Source organism: Candoia aspera, chromosome 1, assembly GCF_035149785.1.
Source record: "Candoia aspera isolate rCanAsp1 chromosome 1, rCanAsp1.hap2, whole genome shotgun sequence".
In the NCBI taxonomy this organism is placed as follows: domain Eukaryota; kingdom Metazoa; phylum Chordata; class Lepidosauria; order Squamata; family Boidae; genus Candoia; species Candoia aspera.
The window spans coordinates 238,729,187-238,751,232 of record NC_086153.1 but is presented as its reverse complement, the minus strand read 5'-3'; the positions used below and the strand labels follow the sequence as shown (position 1 = coordinate 238,751,232).

The 22,046-nt window shown below is 41.1% G+C and overlaps 1 protein-coding gene across 1 annotated transcript in view; it reads left to right on the top strand.

Annotated features, from left to right (window-relative positions):
- Nucleotides 1-22,046, top strand: part of SLC25A22 (solute carrier family 25 member 22) — a 79,130-nt gene that overhangs the window by 31,202 nt on the left and 25,882 nt on the right. Inside the window, exons 3-5 of the mRNA XM_063289297.1 lie at nucleotides 6,953-7,078; nucleotides 10,170-10,225; nucleotides 15,613-15,703. Coding sequence (XP_063145367.1) covers nucleotides 6,953-7,078; nucleotides 10,170-10,225; nucleotides 15,613-15,703 — 273 coding nt within the window. The remainder of the gene's footprint in view (nucleotides 1-6,952; nucleotides 7,079-10,169; nucleotides 10,226-15,612; nucleotides 15,704-22,046) is intronic.

Sequence of the window (22,046 nt, the reverse complement as noted above, 5' to 3'; positions counted from 1 at the left end):
CCCGGTGCATCCCTCTTATTCCTTCTGGGTTTTAAAGTACCCCTTTTAAATGCAAGAGTAAATGGAATGGCCACTTAGCTGCTGCTCACAAGCAAGCTGGCCAGCCTTGTGCTTCAGCTGCTTAGAGAAGTTTGCCACAGGCCGTTTTCAATTTCCCAATTTCTGAGTTAGTACCCCATTTGCAACCCCTTTGTTTTCGGAAGCAAACAAAACAAAACAAAACAAAACAAAACAAAACAAAACAAAAGGCTTCTTGAGGTTGGCAAACCTAAAGCTGGAGCTTTCTCTTCCCCCGTAAGACTTTATATTATCTCAAAAGGGGAGAGCCCCAGTCTTTCGGATGTCTGAATACCTATTCTCAGGAGAGCAATTGGCAAGGCCTGGGGCCACCTCAATTTCGCCTCCTGAGCCAATTTTGCCACTGCCCTCTTTAAGAGCCCATCAGCCTTTTCTAAATGCATGTCCACCATGAAGAGTTGTCAACCCACACAACCAGCAATTAAGATATGTAGCCTGACAAGCTATTTTCTGAGTTAAAGCTATTAAGGTGTTAAATTTTTCACCCTCCTTCAATAGTTGTTCATCAGTCCACTCGTGACTCAGGCGCCAGCCTATAAGGCTAACAAATTCAAACCAGTGGATTAACCATAGTTCCATACTACAGGTAGGCTGGATTTCAGAATTGTATCTTAATACCTTTTCATATGAAAATATAAATTCCCTATTGTTCTAAATTGAGTGCATCTTCAAAGCTTCCCTTGAACCCTGTGACTCTCTTTTCCAGGTTCAGGGACCCGTATGGTCATCAAAACTACAAGGTATTAGACAAAAAAGTTCAGGCGCATTTTTTTTTTTCTTTTTCTGCACAGTCCAGTGTCCGGCAGTATTTGGCAACACCAGTGTCTTCTTTAGGGTTTCTCCCAACTCAGTTGCTGACTCCCCTCCGTCTGGTTTAACTCGATTTCCAGACTTAAAAGGATGCGTCTGCTGTTCCAACAGTTGGACTCTGTGTTCCTGTAGATAGGGAGACAAGGACAAGACTTGCGCAGATAACTGTTTCAAATACTTGAAGACAAATTTCTTCCCCATGGCATGCATGTCTCCTACTTCTCCACTAAGAATTCCAAGATAGAGTCACCCATCTCAAAGGGACTGACTCCTAGTCTTTTCTTAGGAGCAATCCAGAGACTTAGTATTGTCACTAAAAAGGCCTGTGTCCATGTTAATGCTGCCTTTGGTCCTAGCCCCTCCAAGTGTCTTTTTAGCCTATAAAGAAAGCCTTTCATCCATTCTAAGAAACAGTTCACCCCAGGGCCACCCCCCTTTGGAGGTTCCCCTGGAGTTGAACCTGGTTGGTCTTTGGGTTGTCCTTTTGGCATACCACATATTTCTCACACACACCTGTTTGGCTTTCAAAAAGATTCCAGGACAAATAAATATTCTAGACACACAATCCCCTAAAGCATTTGTCCCATGTGACTAGATTGGTAGGTGTAGTTTTGGATATATCTAAGCACTGCTTTGGATAAAACTAACTTTCCTGCCCTAGCAAAATACCACCTTAAATAAGTAGGCTGGCCATCTCTTCGCCACCTGACCCAATTACTTAAACAACAAGTTTTTTCCAAACCCCCCCAAATTGTGTCAAGACTTTTAGAGCCAAACCTCTAATTTTAACAACTTCATTTCTCTTTTCTAATAAAACCATATTATATACTTCACTTGCCAATTTTTAATTTCCCAATAACTTCTTTAAAATCAAAACTTGTAAAACAATCACAACAAAAAGAAAGCATTGACATAAGAGCCCATCTAGTGTTTGGACTGTTTCCATAACCAAAATTGTCAAAACAAAAACAAAAACAAAAATTCAGATAGATCATACCAGTCCATGGAAGCTCTACTAAAACCATATGTTGTCCAAAATTTTTTTTTTTTCCTCCCTCTCCTGTTTTTATCATCATGTGCCATGTTGAGGAGGGATTAAAATTTAATCCATATAAAATTTATAAAAAAACACACTTTTCTAAAAACTAGAATGGCAGGGGCAGAGCAGAGTGGAGCTGTGAGAGCAAAGGGGTGCCCCCCCCCTCTCTGAGTCATTGCCTCTCTGAAACTGCCCACATTTCCCCCCCCCTACAGCAGCAGCTGCAGAAAGAGAAATCTCTGAAACTTAAAAGATTGTCCCTGATGTGTGTAAAGGCACTGCAAAAGGAAGAATCCTAAAAAGATGGGGGAGTAAAGGATCTTCTGTAAAAGCATTGCCCCTCCCCTCTGTCACCCTTCTGTCCCCTCATCTGGATCCTCAAGCCTGTAACAAGCAGGCAAGAGGCAGACTGAAGGGGGAAGTTTGGGTGAGACTGGGCAAATAATGAAACACACATACACCTCAAACAATTTAAAAAAGTGGGAAAGGATTGACAAAAACCTTTCAACTTTCCCATCATATGCATTCAAATTACATAAATCACAACACACACACACAAAACCTAAGGAATAGACTCACACAATCTCTCAACTCTCTTTTCACAACTCAAAACAGTTTCTCAACCTTACATGTATGCGCACATTCAGACAAACATATGTTCTTAAAAAGAAAACCGCACACCAATGCCTCAACAGGCTGTTGCCACATGCAATCCATCACAGCCCTGCAAGAACACAGAAGCTCTTCCTCCCTGCCTCTCAGCCAGGAGAAAGGAATGCTTTATTAAAAGGGCGATAGCTCCCATCAAGATGAATCTAGCTGCTCCCATGCCTATTGGAGACAATCCACAGTCAACTGCCCTATTGTGATTTAACTCCCTTTCCAGAGAGCTTGCGTCTCTCCAGGGCCTTTTCGTGCCTGTCTGTTTCCCGAGCCCTCCATTCCATGGGATACCTCCTCGACCCAATCTTCCGAGAACTCCCCCTGCCTCCCCCTCTTTGGGGCCGCAAACCTTGAGTTAAAAACAAGGCATTTCATCTTTCTTTTTCTCTCTTCCTCCTGGGGTTGCCCTGCAAACACCCTGTTCATTTATGGGCTCTGCCAGAATATCCTCCCAACCTTTCCCTTTTCTGTCCTATTTCAATAACCATCCTCTGTTCCTCCAGTGTCGGGAAGACTGATAACAAAGTCTGAATATCTTGTCACCTTGGATTGTGGGTTTGCATCAATCCAATCCACAGACTCTCAACTAAATCACTGACACTTCATCCATCCAACCTTCCATCCACATACAGTTGCCAATCCTCAGCTCTTGTTTCCAAATTCGAATTAAGCAAACAACACAAAACACAAGGCTTGTGTTCCTCAGTGTGACCTTTGGTATGCCCTTTGCATAATTGGTTTAGTTACTATTTCTATCCCTTCTGGCAACATTAGTTTATTGTTACTGCCCCATGGGTAATCCAGCTTGCTTCTTCCTCTGGGGTTAGGATAACTTTACTTAAGCTCCTGTAATTGTGGTGTTATTACAGGGAAAAACTTCTTTCCCTTTAGTCCCCTCTCTAACCATATTTTTCCAAAATTGTGTACCACCCCATAGGCATTCTTTCTCTCGAGTCATCTCAACATCACAAGTTCATTCTTATTTCTCCTCCACTTTATTTAATTCACTTTTACCCAATTCCCTTCCACACAAATTAAATTGGTCACCTACTCACAGCACTGAACACATGGCACAATCAAATCCCATGTCCCTCCATTCACAGCAAATAACAGAGGGGATTGCATAGCCAAAAATTTGGGAGACCTGCAGCCTGGCCAGGGCTATGGATCTCCGAAAACCTGAAGCATTCCCCCTTTTACTGCGGAGGAGTTCAGTTCCTGAAAGGGACAGACTCACGTTTAACTCCTTAAGGGACAAGCTCACACACACACTCTGCACCATTTCCCTCAACAAATATATATACCAATACACAGGCAACTACCTACAAACAGAAAACATTTTCACATACTCATACAAATTCTGACAGTCCTGAAGGACTCCCAGGATTGATTTCTACCAGTTCTCTTCTTCCCCGCCATTTCCACACCTATGCTTTCCTCATCTCTGAGTGGCGGCGTCCTGCTGTGTTCCCTTTGCTCCATAACCTCCCTTACTGTTGCTACCATGATCCTGCCCTCCTGCTTACGTTTTTCACTGTTTCTTTTTGTACATAGATTTTCTGCGTTTCCTTTAAGAAATCCTCTATATTCTCCTCAGCCCATCTTGGTTACTGCCTTCTCTCACCCTGATCCTTGATCAGCACTAGCCCCTCTCGAAGGCATTCCTCATCGCTGCTGTTCTCTTTACTTACAAAAATGCCTGTGGGCGGGTCTGGCCCTTCCCAAGACACATGATACTAGACTTCTACATAAGGCACCTGGTCCGTGAGACCATTCCCTCCCACATAGTCCTTTAACTGAGTGACTTCTTTACCTAATTGCCATTTCTTTACCATTTTTCTATAGGGTTTCTTTTCCCAATTCTCCAACAAGAGTCCGAGCGGACTCTCTTTAGGTATACTTTGAAGGGACCGTTCCTTTCCTCCGGAACTTTTAGTGTTGCCCATATTTGGTTATCGCCTTCCTTCACCCGGATTATGGGGCCCCTTCTCGATCGTCTGGTTGTTTTACACCCAAAGTAGAGTACTCCAGCCCACGCTGGATTTGCTTTTCAGCAATTTTAAGCCTCTGACTGTCGGGGGTAAAACCGGGCCGGCCTCCCAGCAAGCGCTGGCTAGTTTTAAAGTCCAACCTCAACCTATGGCATCGAGAAGAGTTTCAAGAAGCGTTCCCAATCGTCCCAGAGCGGACACAACAACCTCGGGAGTTACCCAGAAGGGAATTTACCGTTGCCTCTATTGGTTCCTCAGACTCTCCCTTCCCAGTTTTTCCTCAATCCAGTTATTCACTTCCGCTTCTCCCCTTCTCCGGCCAATCCCCTCTCGGGGGTATGGAACCGCGGCATTTCGGGGATCCACTCTCGCTCCGCCTTGCCAGCCTCTGAGGCCCTCGGGGCGTCACACACACACACTTTCACTGGATCTCCGAACCTGGAGAGACCTACCCAATCCCCCAACCGCCCAGGTGTCTTAAAGTGGCGCTCTGTTTCCACCAAGTCTACTCACCTGGGTCCACGCGTGGAGTTTCCCGGCCTTTTACAGGGGCTGCAACATCACCCTTCTGACATCCCTCACCCTTCCTTTTTTCCTTTTCAGAGTGCTCCGATGGTCCGTCCTTTTTGTTCGTTTGGCTCGAACACCTCTGCTCTCAGGCCGGAGTCTCCACGTTCCGCCCTCCTGGCTACCTAAAACTGGGTAGGACGCGTCTTCCAGGGGGTCAGACCGTGGCCCCCATCCGGCCCCGAGGTGCTGTGCAGAGCCCCACGTTGGGCGCCAATTTGTTAGATATGAAAAACACGAGAACTGGACCAGAGATTTCTGAAAAGGAACTTACTTTATTTGAAGCGGTTTGCAAAGCGCGGTGGGCACCTTGACCAGGCTACGCAGAGTCCGATCAAAAGGAAAGATGCCACACCCAAAATTACAAATACACACTTTCTTATACCTTTCCCTGTCCAGCCTCCCCCTTCTCCTTTCTGGCCTGTTTACCCATTGGCTGGGCACTCAGACGCACAATCTTCCGACCGCCTCATTCCCTGGACCCCTCTATCTTATTTTGCTTATGCTTGTAAAAGCCTATTTTGAAGCATTTGAAACATTCCAAGGTTTTCACACAGTGAAATCCTCATAGGACAATATCTCATATGGTTACATTTACTCTATCTCCTTGCTTAGCACACCCTGGAGGAGCCTTTGTTCATATGTCTCCTCTGTTGGTCAGTGTTAGGCTAATTAGTTAGAGACCAATTGCTTCCCTTTGTTTCTTTTGAAAGAGTTCTTACTTGTAAGCCACCTCATTGGCCCAAGGCTTTTACACATTTAAACCTTTACCTGTGTTAACTGTCTCTTTCTGTCTTCATGTTAGTTTAATTATTTATCATTGTGTTACTCACTAGCTTAAACTTTGCTATTAACTAATATTAGTATTTATACCTTAAAATCTCCCCCAACCAAGATCTATATGATTTTGCCTTATAATATCAATAATAATTGGTATTATTATTATTTTTACAAATTGTATTATTCCATATACCACAAAACTATATGATTTGTGGCACAGGACTGTATGAACCTAGCCAGTTTTGGCTTATTAAACTAAAGTTAAGCAAACTATCCTTAGTGCAGTGTAGGAACCTAGCATTGTCTAAATTATGAACCCCTCTGGACTTGTGGAAACAAATTTGAGATCTAAGCTCTACATACCATTGGAGGGTGGATTTTCAGAATGTTACAAAAAGACTTCTGAAAAAGAAAGTTAGAGGAAATGACCACACCTACAGTATACAAAATAAAAAATGTTTTTGAATTAGCAAGATCCAGGTTTGATCAATTCCAAAAGAATTAAGTCTTTTGTGACAAAGTCAGTTTTGAGTCTAGTGATAAACTGAAGTAGCACAACCTGCCATGAGCAGGTCACCCTTTTGTCAGATATAGTCATGATTGAATGGTCTCCAGTCTATGAAACTTGCTCCAAAAGTTCCATAGTGTCAGCCCTTCCATGTAAACCAGACAGAAAACACAACTAGATGAACTAATTCTACTTTATCGTAAGCCTACATTAACAGAATCTTGCAAGTCTGGAAGTACAAATCTCCCGCCCTCCCTGTTTATTGCTTGAGTGGTCAGGGCCGGTCTTTCCTAAGTTTCTTCTTTAGACTGTTACCCTCTCGTGAACTTTGTTTCCTTTTATCCAATTATTCCCTGGGCAGCATCTCTTCCCTCTGTTCTCCAAGGTCGCCCTCACATTCCATCACATGTAGTCTTTAAGATGCTGCAGCAGCCTGGCATTAATCTACCTTTCTCTTGCCTTTTGTGGCTGGGTTGCTATCCTCTCAGGAATGTACCTCTGCTCTTTTTCTTACAGTTTACCTGCCAAGCTGATCAATGGAGGCATAGCCGGGCTCATTGGGGTCACCTGTGTGTTTCCTATTGACTTGGCAAAAACACGTTTACAGAACCAACAGAATGGCCAGAGGATGTACACCAGTATGTAAGTACCCTGTGGATTTAAAGACAAAAAAAAAAAGGATTCATTCATTCTTACTGTTTAATGACATGTTCTTTTGTGTGAACTGCTTATGAAATATTTGTCTGCACAGAAATCCTATGGAGCTGCTTACTGAGATTCCCCAGGGTGCCTATTTTTAGTGGAACCTAGATCTGAAGTTAGTTCACCAACGCTGCATCACAGTGTTTCTGTTAATTGGTTTTTTTAGCGCTATTATTAATAGTAGTTTATAATAATCTAGGAGTTGGGTGCTTATGAGAGACATTTCTGCATCACTGCTCAGAGAAACATAACTCATATAATCCATTGGAGTCGAGTGGCTATAATAAATTTTAAAAATAAATAAATAAAATATAAATAAAACAAAGCAATCATGGAAGCAGCCATTCTGGCCACTGAGTTGGAATATTGAAGCATTTGTGACAGATGAATAAATCCAGTGTTTACCGTTCACCATTAGAACACTTGTGAATGCACATGCAGTGAGGGGGAACTTACCACCTCTCAGGGTAATTAGTTCAACTGTGCTCTCAGTGCTAGGAAATCTTTCCTAACATTCAGTTGAAATCTCCCTTCCTGTAACTTAAATCCATTGTTCAAAGCTCTGCTCTCCAGGATGATACAGCATAGTTATGTATTTATTTCTTTAGCCTCCTGTGCCCTAACCCTTTTCTCTAGGAGCTCAAGGTGACTTTCACAGGAATGTTTCTTCATTCTGCTCCTGCAGCAACAGCCCTGTGAGGTAGGTTGGGCTGAGAGAAAGAGACTGACTCAAAGTCATCCACTGAGTTTTCACAACTAAATGTGCACTGAGCCTGGATCTCCCCAGTTCCATTCCAACATCCATGATCCAATACGTGGATCTATAGTGGCATTCTTCTGTCTGACATCCTTTCAGGTCCTTGAAGAATACTATCATGTCCTCCTCACTGGTCTTCCAGTGAGGTTAAACATACCCAATTCCTTCAGTCTCTTTCATCAGACATAATTTGTAGCCCCCTGTCGTCCTCAAGCCTCTTCTCTGCAGCTTTACCAGTTTGTCTGAATCCTCCTTAAAGTGAAGTGTGCAGAACTATACACAGTACCCAAGGTAAGGATCAACAGCACACAATGAAATGAAATGCCAATTTCTTGTGACTTAGAAAATATACTTCTGTTGATGAAGCCTAAAATTTCACTTGCTTTTTTTGGCAGCAACCTTGTCAAGATAATTTTTAATCTTATTTCCATCCTCTTGGCTATAAGTTTCTTTATTTGTGCTTTCGAGTCAGTTTTGACTCCTGGCAACTGCCTAGACAAGTCCCTGCAGTTTTCTTGGCAAGGTTTTTCGGAAGTGGTTTGCCATTGCCTGCTTCTTAGGGCTGAGAGAGTGACTGGCCCAAGGTCACCCAGCTGGCTTTGTGCCTAAGGTGGGACTAGAACTCACAGTCTCTTGGTTTCTCGCCTGGTGCATTGACCATTACACCAAATTATTTTATCCCCCTTTTATTTCACCTACAGATTTAATTTAATAAGTATTCTCTCCAGCTCATCATAAAGTCCTCCATAAAAAGATGAAAAAGTACCCAGGGCTGAATCTTTAGTGCCACCTTCCAATCTAATAAGAACGTTGTTGAGCTCTCTCTGAGTACAGTCTGGAGCCAGCTATATATTAGTAAATGTACTTCGTTGTGCCAGGCAGCACACACTTAATTGTGTGCTAATCTCTATGTCCTGAGGTACTGTCTCATGCTTTTCTGAAATTTGCCTACAGCAATCTGAAATATTAAATACTATTTAAAATATCTACGTATTAAATACATATGTGGCATTTCCGCAATCTACTTAAGGAAGTTATCTGATGAAAAATGAAATAAGGTTAGTTTGGCAAAACATAGCCTTGACAAATCCATTATCCATAATGTCAAGAATTGCAGGGTTACATGGTCATTCTCCCCCAATGTTCCAGTTGCTTCCACTTCATCAACTGAGCATTCCCTCCTGGCTGGTATGAGTTTTAATAACTAGATCAGCTTTGGCTGTGGTAAGAACTGTCGCCCAACATGCCTAGAAGACATTGCTTGGACATGCCAATCGAAGTGGTGATCCTTTTGTACCTGGAGAGAATAGGAAGATAAAAGTTTCCAGTTTGGACTGGGAAGATCTGTGTTCTGTTTCCCACTCAGTTGTGAACATTAGATCGCTGGGTGTATTTTGGGCTGCTCATTCCCTCAGCCTGATTTACCTCACAGGATTATTGTGAGACAAAAATGTTAAAAGCATCATTCGGTTGCCTGGGTATTGCCCTTTCCTCTTTCGAGCAGGAAGGTCACTGAAGGATTAATGCAGTCTACACTGACTATCAAAGATGCTTAATGAATAACAGGAGAGGACCAGTGGAATGGGAATCCTAAAAGAGCTTGGTTTATTCCAATTGGTTGACTGCAGCTCCCCTGGCACATATGCAAGTGGCAGCTGGGAAGACAAATTTCAGCCTGTGTCACAAAATTTTTATATTATCACATCAGGCATTGCCAGGCTAGAGAAAGTAAGTGGTCTTCAGGCTTTATTGCAAAGTTGATTCTGGAGATCATCATCTCTTGCACCCATGAGCCTTTTGAACACTAAGGCAAATGGTGAGAGAGAGATAAGGGAAAGGGTCTCCACACCCTGCCTCTGTGTCTCTTTGCTTTGTAATGACTTTTCATGCAACTGACAGTCTGAACAAGTACCCCTTTTTCCCTACCCATGGCAGCCTTGCATCTAGGCCAGTGTTTCTCAGCCTTGGCAACTTTAAGATGTGTGGACTTCAGCTCCCAGAATTCCCCAGCCTCCCTTCTGGGAGTCGAAGTCCACACATCCTAAAGTTGCCGAGGCTGAGAAACGCTGGCCTAGAGACTAAAGCCGTGTTGGCGCAGCCTTTCCAATCTGTCTGCTCTCAGCTGTGCTGTACGGTAAGTCCAGCCGTGCTGGTTATCTTGATGAGAGTGGCTATCCCACGTACCTGGTGTACCCTGATTTTGAGAACACCGAATAGCTTTGTGGTGTATATTTATGTTCTGATGACTCTTTGCTTCATCCATCTTTCCAACAGGTCTGACTGCCTTATTAAAACAATCCGGTCTGAAGGATATTTTGGGATGTACAGAGGTCAGTATTACATTTCATGGTCATAAATAATTCCAGAAGGAAACCTTACTGAAAACGTAAAGCTGGCTGGGTGACCTTGGGCCAGTCGCTCGCTCTCAGCCCAGCTCACCTCACAGGGTTGCTGTTGTGGGGAAAATAGGAGGAGGAAGGAGTGCTAGGTATGTTCCCCACCTTGAGTTATTTATAAAAAAATAATAATAAAGGGATAGAAAATAAATTAAATAAATAAATAAATAAATAAGAAAGAAAGACTGCTGTGCACTTAACAGCTTTGTAGCAATTGGTGTTCCTCACCACTGGATTGTGGTAATTTAGGCAGAAGGGATTGTGGGTGGCCATGACAGATGCAGCCAGGAAGAGAGGGACAATCGTGGCCTAATTTTTCAAATGTGAAGTAAAGATCAACAGACACTTCTTCATGAAGTACAATTCAATTTTTTTGTCTCCATGGATATGAAAAAACTTTATATAACTTGCATCAGCCTGGCAATTAGGAATGTAGTTTTTTTTTTAAAGGAAAATGTTTATTTAGTTACTGTCATTAATATTAATCACAACTTTAGAAAGCAAATCAACCTGCAGAAACTTCCTATTGAGGAAGGAATGCCACCTCTGAAAATAGTGAAATTTGAAAGTTGTGAGTCGTCCTAGTACAATATTCTTCTAAATACTTGTCCTTGATAGTGGTCCGGGTTATTTCTTACTACAAAGAATAGGTAGAATTGTAGACATTTGGCAGGTCGTACTGAACTGTTTGTACATGTATTTCTGTATATCCTGAGAGTCTTTTCCTTTAAAAAGGAGTAGGTTTGCACAGGCACATTTCTCAAGCAGCAGTTTGTGTGGTGTGTTTGTCTCCAGTTTTAGTAGACAGAGCTTTTCACTCTCTTCCCCTCTTGAAGCTGGATTATGAATGGGAGAAGCTTTATATCTTTATTTTCTTCAAAGGAAAAGGAACACTCTCCAATTAACTTAATGGAGGGAAAATATTTGGCCTGTGTTTACTTAAAATAGTCATGTTCTTGATGTCAGAATAATTTTGCAGGTCCATATAATTGGAATTTATTTATATGCAAACTGTTTCTGCTTTGTCTTTTAAGACTAGCTTTTTTAACAGAGGACAGGAGAAAAAAATATTAATCCTATTTTCTTTATCTCTCTCCCTTTGTCTGCTCTCCTGCCCTCGACACATACCGCTTCTTCATAGAATCATTTCATGTAGCAACTGTATTTGTTGTTATAAAAAATTGTTTGTTGTTATTTTAAAAAAAAAACCTCTTGACTTTTAAAAATGTGTTTGGATTCCCACATGTTAGTACAGACAATAACTGATTGGAACAGCAAGTTCCTGAGATTAATTCTTGATGTTAGAAATGCTGCTTTTTTGTTTTGTTTTTTTCTGGTTGGAATCTTGTGACTTTACAGCCTCATGAGAAGCTGAAATCTGGTAAAGGAACATTTTCTCACCCTTCTATCTGCTGATCTATTTATCATACATCTGTTAAAACTAGAAAGATTTTGCAGCAGCAACGACAAAAAGACATTCATACAGCACAGAAGAAACATAAAATTAGCTAATTTACCTTTTATCTATCTTGGCATACCTTCACTTACCAGTGTAGTCTGAGATCAGAGGCACATAGTTTCAGTTCAAAAGCTATAAACCTTGAAATTATTCATGTAATGAGAAGGGCGTAGCTACAGTTGAAATCTCATTTAGTTTATAGTAGCATAGAATTGCAAGAGTAAACATTTTTTTATGCGTTTCTCAGAAGACGTATCAGTGTACCAGAGTAATACCACTGGGTAGCATAGATAAAGTTTACTTTTCAAACTTGATTGCGTAAATCCCTGTTCTGGTCTAATGATCTTGGAAACAATCCTCCAACAGCTCTTTTGTAGCTTCTCAGAAAAGACAAACCGTGAGTGGTGTTAGCTGTACCTGCTCACTGGTAAAATCAAACTTTTTTGACTACTTGGAGGGGTGGTACATAAAGTGAATACTGTATTTTTAACAGACAGTTGAGTTCAGAGCAGTTGTTACTCTCTAGGTTGACCCATTGTGCCAAGATTTTGTGTAATTTGGGTTTGGTCTTGTGCATTGTGCTGACTACTATAATCTGTAAACCATAGTTTACAACTTGCCATGATTTGTGTTCAGGGCAGTGAAGCAATTAGCTGAGGGTGGAAAGTAAGCTCACTGGAATGCACACAACGAGGCTTGAACTGGTTAGCTGGGCCTTCTCTTTTAGGACTGGGAAACCTAGAAAAGTAAAAACTGGAAACTTCCTTCCTTGTTAGAAAATGCTGGATTCCTTTGCAGCCTCTTATGCATCATCCCACTGCCATTCCTGAATAGCAGCTCAGAGCCTGGTAGGTCATCCGTTTGGACCAGCCTGCGAATAGTAGTGGCATGAAATTGCCTACCAGCTTGCTCGGCTTCTTCTCCTACCTTTCTTTGGACTGGGAACCCGCCAAAAACTTGTCTTTGCCAAGTTGTCTCCACAGCACAGAACTGCTGCAGAGCAGACTGTGCAAGACAGACAGCTGTCTTACTAAGAATAACCTCTTCCTCATCCCTGGGTTTGCAGTGAAACAGGCAATTTCTAGCCAATGGGAACAAAGTGAGCCTTTCTTTTATTCAGTACCCATGTATTTATATACTTCATGCTCTTCCAATTGTGCTGTACAGGAGCTTGCTGCATAAGACAGCCAGTGCCAGGCCTTTTGATGTAAAGGGTGTGCTGGCATTGCTTAGGACTTTTGTTTTGTTTTTTACCCTGAAAAATGCAAATAGAGACAAAAATTGGCATAACCTTGTTCTCTTTCCACACATACATTCGGTGATGTTGAGAATTACGTAAACTAGGAAATGGCATACTTCCCTGGCGACAGGAGGTTGGGAAGCAAAGCACCAGCCCTTGTTCACTCCTGTGGCAGAGAAATCTGTTCTGCTCTATTGTTACTTTTCTCCCCACTCTTCCTCTAAAACAGGATTGGCCTAGGCCCATTGCAGCGGAATAGTTTTAATGCCAGTTCACCGGTCCTCATGAATAAATGGCATTACTGCTGTCTCAGTATCTTGCAGAGACAGCAGAGCTCGCTCATATGGTAAACCTTGAACTGCCCATATTTGTAGGCAAAGGTTTTAAAAACATTTCCTGTCTGGTGGCCTGGGCTTTCTCTTGAGGGTCACCTGTGGTGATCTTAGCTATTCAGGTGGCAGAAACAGAAGTATCAGAACAGAGAATACTGTAATAGAATGATTTGCCTCTAGTTGGCAACCCCAAGGGCATCCTTAACATTTGTAATAATTCGTACCTTGTTTTTGTGTCCATCCCAAGAGAGCCGAACACCTCTGTATTCTAGCACTGGCTTAACTTTTGCTGTGAACCGCTGTTGCCGAAACAACAACAAAAATCCCACAAAATAAGAAGCTGACAGTATTAATGGCACTAGGTATAGGAGCATGCTGGTTTTTAGATTATGCAGACCTCTTCATAATTAGTTGTTAAAGTATACTAACAACCAGTTGAATTTTCCTTGGGTTGACTCAGTAATAGAGACAAAACAGAGTTTCATGGTGCTGTTGTGCATGCCCAGAAAGATTATGTAACCATATCTATTTTAATTAGAAGCATTAGCAGGGGTTTTGTGGGGAAGCGCAAGGGCTAGTAAAAGAGTGAATGTTGCATGTAGCTCTTCTCAGTTGTATTCAGCCAATCTGTCAGCAGAAACAGCAGCATCTTTCTAAGTAACAATTGCGTTAGAGACAACAGTTTCTTTGCAGAATGCCAGCTTCCCATTTAGTTATTATGGCCCTTTGTGAAATTGGTGGATAGAGCAGATGAAAGATTAAAATGTTTCAAAGGCAAACACAGGCTTGGCAGATGCTGGACTCTCTTCCCTGAGTGATTTCAGTAAAGTGGGTCACCCTAGCATTGCTAATACCCCTTTCCTTTGTTCTCCCTGAGCTGAGCACAGCTTGGGATCTTCTCTGCAGCCCTGGGATTTGTTCTTAGGTTCTCTATATAACAGAGTCCCTCTTTCCCATGTTGGTGTAAAAGGCTGTTTATGTGCCAGGGAGCAGAGCTGGCTGAAAATGGTGCTCTGATGTGGTTTCCTACAAAGAGAGAATTTCCTCTGAACAAGATTTCATTCAAAAGAAACAGGTGTCAGGCCTAAGGAAGGTCGACCTGTATTGTCAAGAAAATGTTAACTGATGAATATAAATATTTATGCAGAGTTTCCTGAGGAATGAAAATATGTGAGCCTTATATGCATGATTTTGGCAGCCCTTAAGACACCGTTTTAAAGAGGTCTTAAGCATTATTTGGGAGAGAGGAATGGAGTCGTTGAAGGGGGCTTGCCTAGGGCGCCCAGGTAAATACGTGACAAATAAGATTTGAACAAGTTTTTCCAGTTTGTACCCATCCCTCTTAAGGAGATTGGAGGAACCTACCAATAACATGGATGGATTTTGGACTGAGTCAAATTATTTTGAAAGGAATAACAGCTCCTTTTAACATGTGGTGACAAAGATTACATATTTTGTAAACTGAATAAGTCAACCAGGGCAAAGAGAAATGTTTCTGGAACTCTCACTGGCGATTTCTGGCTTTGTCTAATGAAGAATGCTGTTTCTTTTGCCAGTGGTTATTGCAACATCAGTTGGGTCCTAAATTGTAGAGCTTGATTTTGGAATGCCTGTCCTGAAAAGGTGTTTACATTCTTCAGTGCATTGACTTCACTGTGTGCAGGTTCAACCTGATCCTGTGGATGTGCTCTAATTCAGGGGTGTGGAACCTGGGGCCCTCCAAATTTTGTAGAACTTCAATTCCTATAGCCTCCATCTGCTGGGCCAGTGGGGAGGGATGAGTGAGTTGTCGTTCAACAATATTGGAGGACTGCCAGCTCATAAACTTGTTCCAATTAGATGCAATGCAAATACCAGTTTGCATTTCTGTAGCTGAAGCATTACCTGATCAGTGGCACTGGAGATGACTGACCCTACCCTGTCCAAGGATTAATCTCCCTTTCCCCACCATCAGTTCTTGGGAAAAAATTGTACCCTTCCTCTTTTTTAAAAAAAAAATCCTAACGAAGTTCTTCCACAGTTTAGCTGTCTCCCAGTCGGTGCTACATGTATGAATGAATGACTGTCTTTATGTAGCACAGTTACAACACAATATGGGAAAGAGGATAAGTACCAACACAGTACTTGCCACTATTTACTGGCTGCCAATCATAACATGCCTTTTTCTGGGTGTGGCAACCACTCCTAGGATTGACTTTTTATTTTGAGCACAGTGGATTGTCACCATACAGAGATGATTTAAAATCCCTGAAACCACTAAGCTGTACGTTCTCTTCTCTTTCTTGTCCAGGGGCTGCAGTGAATCTCACACTCGTGACTCCAGAAAAAGCCATCAAGTTAGCTGCCAATGATTTCTTTAGGCACCATCTTGCCAAAGATGGGTAAGTGTATGTAGAGATTTCCAACAAAAATGGGAGGATATAAGATGGAATATGTCACTGTTATCCCATTGTTGTGTATGCCCCATTACAGTGCATGAAACAGCCAAACATCAGTATCTTTGTTGATTTTGCTGCTATAATCTTCAGCTGCTCTACTCTGCTCACAATATAGAGATGGACACATCTCACCTCTAGAACAGGCAATTTGTGTATTTTTTGGAGTGGGACAAACTAATTTTGTAGCTTTTGACATACCTTATTTGGTAGAGGCCAGTGGTCAAAATACAGTATCCTCATTCCAGTCCAGGAATGGCTGCTCCTTCCTCTGGTGTTCTAAAAGTAATGTCAAGGTTAGCTTGTTGCATGATTGTTGATGCATCATATTGTGGTTTAATGAAATTCCAACTTCCATATTAAGACAATATCTTTAATAGGCCAGTTAATATGAAATAGCACACAAGTTTTCCAGTTCACCAACATTCTTTAAGCAGTATAGCAAGGCAAGAAAGCCAGCTTGGAAGCCATGAAAACTTCACATTGTCATGGTTTTATGGCGAAATTTGGGAGAAGATTGCAGATCTCCAAATTGTCTGACAAGACACAGGGAGGATTTCTGCTTAGCACCTTTCCTAGAACTGCTTACTTTTTAGAAATACAGTATTTGCAAAGGAAATAATACAGCACTGACCAAAATTTAATTATTCAAATCTAGGTGTGGAGCTTATAATCACAAGATAAAATTGTTATCAATTGTCAGAGGGAATTCCTTTCTCAGGGACAATTAAATCATTGTATTTGGTTGATATTTGCATGACATTGCCTTTACTATATTAGCAATGACAATCTTTTGAGTTCTTTTGGGGAACTCAATGCCAAGTCAATCAGTTAAATATGCAAATGTGTACTTTCTGTCTGTTTTCTTCTTAGAAATAATAGCTTGGGGCAGGGCTACAAGCAATACCAGTGCTTAATTCTTCTCCATGCTTATACACCATGCAGTCCTTTTAAATATCTCCCCCCTCCAGTAGTTGCTATTCCCTCAAGAGGAAATCTGACATCAGCACCAAGATTTGGGATAGAGAAATTAAGGGAAATAGACCCTTCCCCACCCCCACCCCCCGCCATTTCCCTACATGTTGCAATCCTAAGCAGTCCCCCCTATTTTTTAACTGCTGTTTTTACTTGCACTTGTCTATGATTATCTTGTTGATGATCAAAGTGAAATGTCAGTAACACAAACATGCAGTTTTTCTTGACTTAATTTTGGATTGCACAAAATATTTACATGGCTGTAGGATGTCATTCTGCATACCTGATCAAAATGATGCATGTGGGAAATGAAAGTGAATGCCAGTCCCCAGCTTCCAGAAATAACAATATTTCTGTCAAGGTTACTTGCTGCCCAAGTTCCCATGGGAAAATATCCAGAAAGGCAGTGCTTGCAATTATTACAGCTAGTGTGGCTCAGTCCTTTATTCCCATCACTAATTTGGGCTGCTAAAAATGCTGTGTTTAACAGGAACAGACTGAACTGAACTGGCTTAATTTTTGACAACATGCAGTAAATGGTATAATTGTGATATATATGTGATATATCACATATGTCACGTATTATATATGTGATAATATATCTGTGTATATTATCACATATATTCTTCAAAAACATTGTGAATTTGATTAATGCTTGTTCCATTTTCTTCACAATTCCTGGGAGATAGGAGACAGAGCACATGATGTCTTTTCATGATACCCAGTATGCAATCAGTGGGGGGTGTGGGGAGCAGGTTGCAGGTTAGATATTGACAGAAAGAGGGGCTTAGCTAGTCCTTTCCTCCCAAGATATTTTCCCCATCAAAATCAGCTCCCCCTGCAAATGCTATTACGTTTACGGGTGAAGAGAGAGGGTGAAGTTGCTTAGGTCCTGTGTGTTAGGAAGGAGCTACTGCATAAAGCCCATCTTGTTTGGGAAAAGGGGCCAAAGGCAAAAGATTATATATACAGTACATGTGTATGCACTCCTGGAGATATTTCTGCTCTGGTCAGATTTGTTAGCCAGAGAAAGAGGCTTTTGAGGTTGGGAGAAACCATCAGTTTTGCATTTCCTAGCCTTCAATCCAGATCTATCCTTGTGCTATTTGTCAGAATAAATAATTGCAAAACATTATGATCCTTACTTACACTTAACTTCAGAATGCCTGCATCTGGGGAAGGCTTACTAGAACATGGAATGTGAATCCATAGGTTTGAAGCTTTATTATCTTTGCATGAAGAGTAATTGTGGAACAATGTGTTGAAATAGAAGTCTTTGCTATAGCGAAAGCTGGACCAGAAATAATGCTTTGATTTGGGATGAAGCTGTTCATTGTGGGGCTCTGGCCATATCTTCTCTGTGCCTGCTAGATAAGGGCCTCTGCTCTTTCCTCAGGTCACCTAAAAAGATACAAAATGTTCAGTTGATAATCACACCATCTGAATTTTAATGGCCCATGTAGAAGATGAATATTGTTTCCCTGCAGAAGGTGACTGGCAGCTTGAATAAATATTATCAGTTTAATCGGTATTGTAGCACATGATAAATTACTATTAATTTTGCAATAAATAGAGTAAAGCAAGCCCTAAAATCATCCATGCAAAGATTCAGTGTCCGTTTTCATCTGAAACTCTGATTTCTATTAAGCGACCACAGGATATTGCTTTTTTTCAGGGGGTTGCATAAGTAACGGCAGGATTTTTGTTTAAGCAAAATTGCAGGGGTTATTAAACTCAGTACTGTATCTGCTTTCATATGTTCCCTATACGCATTCTCAGTCATGAATCCGTGGGCTGATCTATAGGACCTTTACAACCTTGGGTGTTGCAGCCCCTGTATTTGTGATAATCTAAAACTGTTGAGGATGGGATTGGCCTCAGAGTCAGATTTCTTGTGGAATGCATGGAACTGCAGTCTTGACACACATAATTAGCAAATTAGGGCTGTTAAATGGCTTGTTGATAATAGCAGGACCAGATTTGTGGAACTGGTTTTACCTGTTGTAGACATCTGGCTGCAAAGGCAGTTTTGTAGCATCACAGATATATTTGTGTTAGAAATAGCAAGAAACCCAGTAGGATGGAATTGGTTCCACTGTTAACCTTAAGTGAATGTGCATTCATATGTATCTAGATATAGCGAAAGTATTAGCACTCTGTTTATTAATATATGTGCTGCTTTTGCAAATGAGTGATTGCAGAGGTAACAAAAAAATCTGCTGGCACTATAGTTGGAATTTTAATGATTTGATTAAGCCCTGCAACACTCAGGTCAGTTTTGGAGAATACCGAGCTATGTTTTTAAATTTCAAGACCAGATATAGAATTGTTTCAAGTGAACATCATGTTGCTGCTGATGTCCACACCTTAGCGCCCTCAGTGTGCCAATTGGAAAAGCAAGGAAGAAGGTGGGAAGTTTTCCTATACTCCCTGGGCATCTTGCCTTTGTCCCTGGGGTTGTGTTTGGAGAGGGGAGTGAGGATGATCAGCATAGAGAATAGGGGACCATGTGTGGAGGGAGGTGGAATGGGAGGACTGCTGGTGGGGACTCTGTATTCCACAGAGTGGCACCTTTTGATCCAGTTAATGTGATCATGGGCTGCCAGAACCAGTGGTAAGGAGGTTAACTGGGTTAGTGACTAAGTGGGTTAAGCATGTACAAACAGTGTCATAAAACCAACTTAAGAATAAAATTGGAGAGTTATATCTTGGGGCTTTGTATGCCCTAGGTATTCCCTGAATATAATTAATCCCTTTATTTGTTTGCATGGTGTGCACTGCAATATATGTGCTATCTTAATTTTAGAACTTGCTGATTTTTGCCTAAGAGAACTATTACCCTATTTATTATTCTTAATTATATCCTCTCTTCCATTTTGTGTCTCTACCAAGCACTGTGACTTAAAAATATCCAAGAATGATAAAACAAATAATTAACCACCAGAAGCATAAAAATACTCTAAAAGATCCAGTTAAAAGTGTAACAAGTCAGGGGCCAGCCTTAACTCCAATAGTCAGCTGTTCCATAGTCCAGCCTCACCACAAATAAACAAACAAATAAATAAATAAATAAAATTAGCTGTTGACGTCAAACATAAGATCTAGGAATGTGGGGTGGCCTATTAATTTAAGTGGGGACATTCAATATTGTCTAAATAAGTACCGCCATTCAGGTGGAGGTAAATTAAGTCCCAGCAATTGAGACTTAACCATGTCCTTCTCTGGGTAATTTGATTATATAGGTTCTGCTTCTTCCTCTTAGAATCAGTTGGAGGTCTCCATTAAACCTCCCCAACATCTACCTAAACATCCCTTGTAAAGGGGAGCACTTCTCTGAGTAATTGGTTCCACTGTCAACCAGATTACCACATGCGAATGGTAAAAATAGCATATAGTAAAATGTTGGAAGGATGTGTTAGGCTATTGTCTTACCACAGTTCCTATGGCAGCCTTCAACAAAACGTTGCAGTGTATTTCCAGTCCTTCTAACAGATGTCACCCAGTTCAAGGTGCTATTTGGGATTTATACCAATGATGGTAGGTCTCAGGAGGGGAAAGAAGAATGGTCAAGGCCTCTGAAAGACACAAATCCTCTCCAACACTTTGAAATTTCCATCTAAGTAAATATTTATGGGGCTTTATTATCAGAACAATGTGTATTTGCAAGAGTCTGAAAATAATACCTTGCTTTGTACTGCATAACTGTAATTTCTGCAGGTGATTTTGGAGCAAATGTACACTAGACCATTTGGCCCCATTGGTTATTGTGTCTCAGAAATTGCTAGTAAAAAACATTATTTTTCATGAACTATTTTCAAACATTTAAAAAACATTCTGAATACAGGTCCTCATTTAGCGACTGCCTCATTTAGTGACTTTGTAATTACGATGGTGATGAAAAAGTAACTTTGAGACCAATCCTCGCATTTATGACCTTTGCAGGTCTGTAAAGCAAAGGAAGGCTGAAGTAAGATCATAAGCACAGTCACGTTTTCACTTAGTAACCACTTTGCTTAATGCCTGAGTTGCCGGTTCCAGTTGTAGTCGCTAAATGAGGACTATCTGTATTATTTTTTCCAAAGGAACTTTTTCTTCATTAATATTGACTCCTTCCTGTGGTGCAATATAATCTTACTCTTTATCTTGACCTTCACATTGTTGTTTAGGAATGGCCAAAGAAAGTTGCTGAGCTTTGTTCTTTCTCTTCCTAGCTATTAAGCATGGTTGCATTAGCTGTTCCTTGATGCATGCTCTTCTAATCAGCAGGGAAACTGATACCTTTGCCCCCTCCCTTTTATGTTTCTTGTAAGTGATACTGTTTTGCTTGATAAACAGAAATGAGAGAGAGCTTATGCTTATGATGCCTAGTTCTCTATAGTGTGGGGATGGAAACATCTTCATCAATTCACTTTCTGGTAAAGGATGTTCTCTGACTGGCTACACACACTGTAACAGCTATTCTTCTGAAATGCCCATGACATGTTTTCAAAAATCTAAATGTGCCCACTGGCCCATCCCCCAAATTTGAAGTCCATTTTACTAGGTTGTAAAAACAAATCAGATTAATTTGGTTGAAAGAGTAGAAGCAGAAAGGAATGGGATGATGAGAGATGGGATAATCAAAGATAAGTGTAGTAGTATAACTTTGATACTGTAATGGTATGTGGGAATGACCTTGGGAGACAGGAGGAAGAAGCTGCAGCCTAGACAATAGTCTGATAAACAAAATCTGAGTCCAATGGAGTAGTGGAGGTGGAGAAAGCATCTCAGAAGGGACCCTCCTTAATTTTCAGGAGTGTAAAAGTAAGGGAGGGGAGAGGTACTTTCACACTTGCAAGATTCTGTTACCATAAAGTTACAATAAGGGTAGTGTTGGTAGTCATGGTTGGTGCTTCTTGTCTGGACTAACTCAAAGGGCTGACAGATACATAGACTGGCACAAGAAATTCTGAAGATCACCTGGACGCCCTTTCCAACCTTTTCTTTACTCATCAGTTTGAGAGTCTAGAATATGTGCTAGTTTTATAGTCAGGAGAGAGAGAAAATTTATTTTTTCTAACATTACATTTATTGGAAAATAGTTTGAAAATACTGAATGTTCAATTTGTTTATTTTTAGTGCAACTGTAATTATGTACATGTTTTTTGCTAAATATGGTACGATATGCTCTTTTTTTTTTAAGGGTCTACCATGGGTCTTCAGCTTACTTATTTACTCAAGACCTCTAATTTGGGAGTAAAGGCTTATTTAAGGGATTTCTGATTAGTGATAATGCATTCTTGAGTACCTGTAAGTAGAAGGGTGGTTTATAGAT